Source organism: Scyliorhinus torazame, chromosome 9, assembly GCF_047496885.1.
Source record: "Scyliorhinus torazame isolate Kashiwa2021f chromosome 9, sScyTor2.1, whole genome shotgun sequence".
NCBI classification, from domain to species: Eukaryota; Metazoa; Chordata; class Chondrichthyes; order Carcharhiniformes; family Scyliorhinidae; genus Scyliorhinus; species Scyliorhinus torazame.
The window spans coordinates 248,822,953-248,832,471 of NC_092715.1; the positions used below are offsets into that span (position 1 = coordinate 248,822,953).

Here is a 9,519-nt window from a genome sequence, read left to right on the forward strand (position 1 = left end):
TTCCTAACGCTCCCCAGCCCCCCCAGCGCCCCATGTGCGACCCGCTGGGGCCGCCATCTTGGACCACCCCGGACCTGTACGACGCATGGGGGCAGCCATTTGGTCCACCCCCGCCGCCATCTTGTGACCCCCCAGCCATGTGCGATGCATGGGGGCAGCCATCTTGTTCACCCCCGACGCCATCTTGGACGGCAACAACGGACCCCAGTGTCGACGGCTCCACGGGTTCGAAGAAGACGCTCAACCATTACAACCACGGCTGGCTTCAATGACGCTGGACCAAGCACGGCCCCAGACGCTCCAGACGACGACGACAACGGTGCTGATAAACGGGCACGAGGCACCATGCCTGGTCGACTCCGGGAGCACGGAGAGCTTTATCCACCCTGACCCGGTAAGACGCTGTTCTTTGACCATCCGTCCCAGCGCACAAAAGATTTCCCTAGCTGCAGGATCCCACTCCGTACAGATCAAAGGCTTCTGCATAGTTACCCTAACGGTGCAAGGGAGGGAGTTCAAAAACTACAGGCTCTACGTCCTTCCCCAACTCTGCGCCCCCACATTACTGGGATTAGACTTCCAGTGCAATCTACAGAGCCTAACCTTCAAATTTGGCGGCCCAATACCCCCACTCACTATCTGCGGCCTCGCAACCCTCAAGGTTCAGCCCCCATCCTTGTTTGCAAACCTCACCCCGGATTGCAAACCCGTCGCCACTAGGAGCAGACGATACAGCGCCCAGGACCGGACCTTCATTCAGACGGAAGTCCAGCGGCTACTGAAGGAAGGCATAATCCAGGCCAGCAATAGTCCCTGGAGAGCACAGGTGTTAGTAGTAAAGACAGGGGAGAAGCAAAGGATGGTCATAGACTATAGCCAGACCATCAACAGGTACACACAACTAGACGCGTACCCTCTCCCCCGCATATCCAACATGGTCAATCGGATTGCCCAATGTAAGGTCTTCTCCACCGTGGACCTCAAGTCCGCCTACCATCAGCTCCCCATCCGCCCAAGTGACCGCAAGTACACAGCCTTCGAGGCAGACGGGCGATTATACCGTTTCCTAAGGGTCCCATTTGGCGTCACAAACGGGGTCTCGGTCTTCCAACGAGAGATGGACCGAATGGTTGATCAACACGGGTTGCGGGCCACGTTCCCGTATCTCGACAATGTAACCATCTGCGGCCACGATCAGCAGGACCACGACGTCAACCTCCAAAAATTCCTCCAGACCGCTAAAGCCTTGAACCTCACGTACAACGAGGACAAGTGCGTTTTTAGCACCAACCGGCTAGCCATCTTGGGCTACGTAGTGCGCAATGGGATAATAGGCCCCGACCCCGAACGTATGCGCTCCCTCATGGAATTTCCCCTCCCGCACTGCTCAAAAGCCCTAAAACGCTGCCTGGGGTACTTTTCATACTACGCCCAGTGGGTCCCCCAGTATGCAGACAAGGCCCGCCCCCTAATACAGACCACGACCTTCCCTCTGTCGACAGAGGCTTGCCAGGCCTTCAGCCGCATCAAAGCGGATATCGCAAAGGCCACGATGCGCGCCATCGACGAGTCCCTCCCCTTCCAGGTCGAGAGCGACGCCTCCGACGTAGCTCTAGCGGCCACCCTTAATCAAGCGGGCAGACCCGTGGCCTTTTTCTCCCGAACCCTCCACGCTTCAGAAATCCGCCACTCCTCAGTGGAAAAGGAAGCCCAAGCCATAGTGGAAGCGGTGCGACATTGGAGGCATTACCTGGCCGGCAGGAGATTCACTCTCCTCACGGACCAACAGTCGGTAGCCTTCATGTTCGATAATGCACAGCGGGGCAAAATCAAAAACGACAAGATCTTAAGGTGGAGTATCAAGCTCTCCACCTTCAACTACGAGATCCTGTATTGTCCCGGAAAGCTGAACGAGCCGTCCGATGCCCTATCCCGCGGCACATGTGCCAACGCACAAATTAACCGCCTCCAAACCCTCCACGAGGACCTCTGCCACCCGGGGGTCACTCGGTTCTACCACTTTATTAAGTCCCGCAACCTCCCATACTCTTTGGAGGAGGTCCGTACAGTCACAAGGAACTGCCACATCTGCGCAGAGTGCAAACTGCATTTTTTCAGGCCGGATGGTGCGCACCTGATTAAGGCTTCCCGCCCCTTTGAACGCCTTAGTCTGGATTTCAAAGGACCTCTCCCCTCCACCGACCGCAACACATACTTCCTTAATGTGGTGGACGAGTACTCCCGCTTCCCATTCGCCATCCCCTGCCCTGACATAACCGCGGCCACAGTCATTAAAGCCCTGAACACCATATTCACACTGTTCGGTTGCCCCGCATACGTCCACAGCGACAGGGGGTCCTCCTTCATGAGTGACGAGCTGCGCCAGTTCCTGCTCAGCAACGGTATAGCCTCGAGCAGGACGACCAGCTACAACCCCCGGGGGAACGGGCAAGTAGAGAGGGAGAACGGCACGGTCTGGAAGACCTTCCTACTGGCCGTACGGTCCAGGGACCTCCCGGTTTCACGGTGGCAGGAGGTCCTCCCGGACGCCCTCCACTCCATCCGGTCACTACTGTGTACTAGCACTAACCAAACGCCTCATGAGCGCCTCCTTGTCTTCCCCAGGAAGTCCTCCTCTGGAACGTCGCTGCCGACCTGGCTGGCGGCCCCAGGACCCATCTTGCTCCGAAAACATGTGCGGGCGCACAAGTCGGACCCGTTGGTCGAAAGGGTTCACCTCCTTCACGCGAACCCGCAGTACGCTTACGTGGAGTACCCCGACGGCCGACAGGACACGGTCTCCCTGCGAGATCTGGCGCCCGCCGGCAACACACACACCCTCCCGACACCAATCACCCCCTTCCTGCCACCGCCGCACCCCGCGACCGCCCCCTTCCCAGGAGGATCGGTCCACCTCCCAGGCCCGACCAGGAGTGAAGCCCAAACTGAAACCGTAAGGCTCCCGGAGACGACAACACCGGAACAAGCACCACCACCACCACCGGGGCCGAGGCGATCGACACAGATGACCAGACCGCCTGACCGACTCGTGGCGTCGATCTAACACTACAATATGTGGACTTTTAACGAGAACATTTTGTCTTTTTCTCCTGACGATTACTGTAAATAGTTCGAAACAAAAAAAAACCTTGTACATACTGTAATAACATGCGAAAGTTTTCCTCCCAGGACCAGCCTTGTAAACCCTTACCACCATGCGAAGCATCACCCCGCCGGGTTCATTTTTAACAAGGGGTGAATGTGGTACTATGCATTAGGGGTCATGTGGGACTGTGAAGCCGTGATGTCATTGGCTGACAGATCCCGGGTCCTGGTTGGCCGTTGACCTCTAGCTCCGCCCTGAAGGCGGAGTATAAGAACCAGGAGTCCTCCCCCGCAGGCAGTCTACTACTGAACTGCGGGGGAACAGTCATGCTTAATAAAGCCTCATCGACTTCACTCTATTCGTCGCTCGGAGTCTTTGTGCGCTACAAGGACAAAAACGGGATTTGCACCGACGGGATTTCCGATCACAATCTTCCCGGGCCCTTTCCAATGATGTGATCAAGTTCATCTTCGGGAAGGGTGCAAACCTAATTTGCATCAGTTTGAATGCATTATAATGTACAGTCGAATTAGTTAACTTCAGACCTCATTGAATCTTCCCACCCACCAGGCATGATGTCATGTGGGCGTGAATTACTGCTGCTTTTTAAAAATGGGAAGCAGGCGCCATGACCTCCGAGACGGAGGAAGGCGATGAGCACCACTCTCTACTTAGAACCAGGAGGCCCAAGGGGACAGAGCCAGCTGCCCAGCTCCAGAAGGGAGGGGCAGCTCAAGGGTGTTGGGGGGAGGGAGGGCTTGGATGGGGGGTGTGGAGGCCGGCGGTGACCAGGGTGGGGTTGCAGATTGAGTGTGTAGCCCAGAAACCTGCTGCCTGCATTGGTTAAACATTGTTTAGAGCATTGTGTCAGTCTCCTGCCCGTGTTGTAAGTGAAGCTTAACGAGTGTTGAGCTAGTTAGCTGTTAGTGGCATGGGAGTATGTGGCGCCTGTGTGTGCAGGGCTCATGAGGTAGGGGGAAGGGTGTGATGACACTGAAGAAGGTGGACCTAACGGGCTGAGTAGATGAGACCCCGAAGGAGAAGGTAAGACTGTGCCCAGCCTTGGGGTGGTGGGGGGTGGCAATCATCAAAAATTAATGGAGTGGCTCCCCAGTAGTCTTACTTGTAAAGGCCTGACAACAATGAACTTCTTGGGATGATGCAGCCTGAGTAAGAAGAGTGCCTATTAGTCCTGCCTATCCCTTGTGCAAAAATTAATTGTGCCATCCAACATTTCTGAGACTCATTCTAATCAAACTAATTGGCCTTCATGAGTTATCACTTAACAATGCAGCTGTCCACATTCTCAAGGAGAGAGGTGATAGCTCATGATTCAAGGATAAATTCTTGGCGGCATGGGATCGAGTGAAACAAGGTGCCAGACCCCAGCACCTGCTATTGAGGATCCCTAGCCCTCGAGGTGGACACAACCGCCCAGTTGACCCTGCCCATGAGGTATGGGTCACCATTGAAATGTCCTGTCAGAACCCCCAGTGATGTAGAGATTAAAGGAAGGGACAACCAGACAGAAGGCCTGATGCAACTCTGAAGGGGTGAGGGCATTGACCGGGGTCAGTCAAGCAATAGAGATGGAACCACATTTAGCAGAAAAAGGTTCTTCAAGCCGAAACAATATTCCATCAGCTAGCTATTTCCAAACAAGTAAATGGATCTCAAGATCTATTAGCAGAACACTTCACCTGAAAATCAATGATTACCTCACTTTTATGGCATCTTAATCACTGCTCTAGCAGTCATACTGTGGTATGGATCTTAATCATGGTTTTAATAACATTCTGCAAAAAATATAAAATTACGATTTATCAAATTCATCACAAAGTTTACTGATTGAGATCAATATGGAGCCATTGGAGCTGACAGCTCTGCTGGTTACAATGCTGGAGCAGCAGAAACAAGCAACAGCACCCAGGTTACAACCAGTGCCAGGAGAACAGGGGGCCACAGAGCAGACACGAGGGCCGGAAGCAGCAACAGCCGAATGGGGACATGAAGGTGAAGAAGTAGACTGAGGCTAAACAGGACCCAGATGCCCTTCATGGAGCTGTCAGACAATATGTACCATAGGAGGCTTTGCCTCACCAGGGAGACAGTGAGGCACCTGTGCCTCATTCTGTCCAACTTGCTGTCATGTGGAGGCGGAGGGCACCCCCTCTCTGTGGTTGTGAAGGTCATGGCAGCCCTCAACATCTACGCGACAGGTTCGTTCCAGGGCTCCACGGGTGGCCTATGTGGCATTTAGCAATCATTCGCTCATAAATGCTTCTGGGGTCACAGATGCACTCTATGCAAGGGCCTCGGACTTCATCCATTTCGACCTGGACCAAGAACAGCAGAACGAGAGGACCATAGTTGGTTGTTACAGGTACAGGGGACGATTGACTGTGCTCACGTAGCTTTAAACGCCCCATGGCATCAGGGATCCCTCAAGGCCACCTCAACCTCAGCTGTGGATCCTGGAGAGACACCTAGATGTAACGGTGTGGTTAGTAAGGTGAAATAATTATCGAGACACCATGGGTAAAGGTGAGTTTAGGGACAAGTAGATATTACTCGTAGGTATTGGAAGGGAACTTGCAGATGGTGGTGTTCCCAAGTAATAATAATAATCTTTATTAGTGTCACAAATAGGCTTACATTAACATTGCAATGAGATTACTGTGAAAATCTCCTGGTCGCCACATTCCGGCGCCTATTCAGGTACACAGAGGGAGAATTGGGAATGTCCAATTCACCTAACAAGCACATCTTTCGGGACTTGTGGGAGGAAACCGGAACACCCGGAGGAACCCCATGCAGTCACTGGGAGAATGTGCAGACTCCGCACAGACAGTGACCCAAGCAGGAATTGAACCCAGGACCCAAGCGCTGTGAAGCAACAGTGCTAACCACTGTGCTATCATGTGTCTGCTGCCTTTGTCTTTTGAGAGGAGGGCATGGGTTTGGAAGGTGCTTTTGAAGGAGGCTTGGTGAGTTCTTGCAGTGCATCTTGGAGATGGTGCACACTACTGCCACTGTGCATCGGTGGTGAAGGGAATGAATGTTTGTGGAAGGGGTGACAATCAAGCAGGCTGCTTTGTCTTGGATGCTGTTAAGCTTCCTGAGTGTTGTTGTAGCTGCACTCATCCAGACAGCTCGAGAGTATTACACCACACAAATGATTTGTGCCTTGTAGCTGATGGACAGGCTTTGGGGGAGTCAGGAGGTGAGTTACCTGCCACAGAATTCCTAGCCTCTGACCTGCTCTTATAGCCAGAAAATATATATTGCTCATCCAGTTCAGTTTCTGGTCAGTGGTAACCCCCAGGATGTTGATAGTGGGGGAATTCAGCATTGTTAATGCCATTGAATGTCAAGGAGTAATGGTTAAATTCTCCTTTATTGGAGATGGTCATTGCCTGGCACTTGTGTGACCTGAATGTTACTTGCCACTTGCCAACCCAAGCCTGGATATTGTGCAGGTCTTGCCGTATTGGGACATGGGACTGCTTTAGCATCTGATGAGTCACAAACATTATGTAATCATCAGCGCACAAACCCACTTCTGACATTATGATGAAGCTGTTGAAGATGGTTGGGCCCAGGACACTACCTGGGACACTATCTTGAGGAACATCTGCAGTGATGTCCTGGAACTGAGATGATTGATCTCCAACAACCACCAGCCACCTACCCCGATGCGAGGTATGAATTCGACCATCTGAGAGATTTCCCCCCCATTCTCATTGATTCCAAATTTTGTTCAGCAAAGGTATTAAGGGATATGGGCCAAAGGCAGGTAGGTATATGGCATTAAGCCACAGGTCAACCATTATCTCATTTAATGGCAGAGCAGGCTCGAGGGGCTGAATGGCCTACTCCTGCTCCTATGTTTAACTCGAGGTTCTTGATGTCATACTTGTTCAAACGCTGTCTTGATGTTGAGGGAAATCACTCTCACCTCACCTTGGGTATTCAATCTGGACAGAATTGCGGTGGGGTTGGGGTTGGGCACCCAGTGGTGGCAGCAACACAGAGCCTTCCCCAGTGGAAGGTAAGATCTTCTGGCTGCCTGAGCAGGGGTCAGTGTGGTGACTGCTGTGGGATGGGTTCCCACCCGCCCTGTGTAGATGAGCTGCCCTCTTACTGACCTTGGAAACTCCATCAGGGTCAACACTGGCAGATACCATTGAATGTTAAACCAGCTAGAGCTTGGTTTAATCACGGGAATGTGGTTATTGAAGTTTTGGGATATTTGCATTTTTTCCACCCATCCCACATTTGAGGACAACTCTGGTTCTCCGATGCATCTTATTTTCCTCTAATATCTCTCAGTAGCGCCTTCCTCTTTTGCACCGTGGAATCATCTCCTGTTCTCCACTCAATCGCAAAGCATTCATTTGTTCTCCTAATCATTTTTCTTCTGGCTCTGGTCCTTATAAAATGCTCATTTGTAACCCCAACCAGCTCTGATGAAAGGCCATCAAACTGGAACATTAGCCAAACATTTTTATTTCAAGATTTCCAGCATTTTTCACTTTCTGTTCCCAATTTTGCATGCTGTTCTTCAAAGGTGCTTTTAAAAATGTAATCTACTTGTAGTTGACAATTTGAAAGTGTTTTTCAGCTCGTGTGGCTGACTGTCAGATTAGATTACATTCTTGAAATCACTGGCAGAACTACAATATTTTCTACATCCTGAGCTGGCAAGAGTTTGGCTGATTGCAAATCAATCTAACAAAACAAGTATTCCTGCTTATGTGATTGCAGGCCATTCTACAAATTTTGTCGTGACAATGCTATTGCCGTCAAAAAGAGATAGCGACTATTGGATCTCGAAAGGAGCTGCTCTGCTTTGCCAACTGAACGAGTAAATCGTGCCGCAATTTGTGCAGGCCACGTCACTTATTTGAGGATTTATTTCCGTGTACAGAAGTCTGAAAAATGGCAAAGAAGCTGAGGGACTGGAGTCTTTGACTGAATTTTGAACTGCATCATTATTTTGGATAAACTTTTGCATAAACCTAAGCTTCTATTTTACTTTTATTCATCTACTTCAAATGTACCTACTTGAGTTTTCATATGTGACTGATTTATTTTTTTAAATTTATCATTACATCTTTGTACCTGAATATTAGTTCAATTATCTAAACTTTTAATTTGCTATATGAATATTAGTATAATTTCCTGAAATACATTTTTCTTTGGTTAAAAATATGAGGCCAAATACTTCAATAATCTGATTGTGCCTTATTCATGAAATTTCAATAAACAAATAAATGATTTTGATCAAGATGTTTCATTTTAAACAGACTTTGTTGAAATGTAAAATTGCACCTAGATTTTCTATTTTATTTCAAATAAAATATGTTTATGTTGTCCCCTTCTCCCAATATTATCCATTTCATGAATTGTAGCCTGATTTGGAGTAGATTCACGTACTCCCGTTCACTGTAATTTGAAAGGCTCACTAATTAGCCTATTTCATTATGAATTGCCTTAAGATATCTGCCTTCTGGAGATCTGCTGGATTGTTTTTGAGGTTTCCACTACCTTGCCAGCTGTCATACACAGATTTTATCACTGCAGACAGCAAGTAGCAAGGACTGTTTGCCCTCAATTTTCTAAAAGTTGGCTGCTTGGACTGGGAGTCCCTCAGACTCTTTCCTGCTGCTCTTCATCAGAACCGATCTCCCACACCTCTGCTGTCACCCCTTCCCCTCCCTCCCAGAACCAGGATAAGGTCCCCCTTGTCCTCACTTTTCACCCCCATCAGCCTCCGCATTCAAAGAACCATCCTCTGCCAGTTCCGCCAAGTCCAGCATAATGCCACCACCAAACATATATTCCCCTCCTTACCCCTGTCAGCATTCTGCAGGGACTGTTCCCTCCAGTATACCCTGCTCCATCACCCGCAATACCTCACCCTCTTCCCGCAGCACCTTCCCATGCGATCGCTAAAGGTGTAACACCTGCCCCTTTGCCTCCTCCCTGCTCACCATCCCAGGGCCTAAACACTCTTTTCAAGCAAGGGAGTGCTACACGTGCCCCTCCTTCAATTTGGTCTATTGCCTTTGATGCTCCCAATGTGGTCTACTCGACATTGGAGAGACTGAATGCAGACTGGGTGACCGCTTTGCAGAGCACCTTCGGTCTGCCCGCAAGCAGGACCTGGCCTTCCTGATGCTTGCCATTTCAACCCACCATCCTGCATATCCACATGTGTGTCCTTGGCCTGCTGCAATATTCCAGTGACGCCCAGTGCAAACTGGAGGAACAGCACCTCGTCTTCCGATTAGGCATGTTACAGCCTTCTGGACTAACATTGAGTTCAACAGCTTCAGACCGTGAACTCTCTCCTCCACCTTTACTCCATTTGTATTTATTTTCATTTCTTCCATCGATCTGTTTTTCCC

The 9,519-nt window shown here is 50.2% G+C and overlaps 1 protein-coding gene across 1 annotated transcript in view; it reads left to right on the plus strand.

Moving 5' to 3' along the window:
• The window catches only part of dnah6 (dynein, axonemal, heavy chain 6), a 522,203-nt gene extending 513,713 nt beyond the window's left edge, over positions 1 to 8,490 (plus strand). The window contains exon 77 of the mRNA XM_072517256.1: positions 7,874 to 8,490. Coding sequence (XP_072373357.1) covers positions 7,874 to 7,977 — 104 coding nt within the window. The 3' untranslated portion in view covers positions 7,978 to 8,490. The remainder of the gene's footprint in view (positions 1 to 7,873) is intronic.
• The last annotated feature ends 1,029 nt before the right edge of the window (positions 8,491 to 9,519 follow it).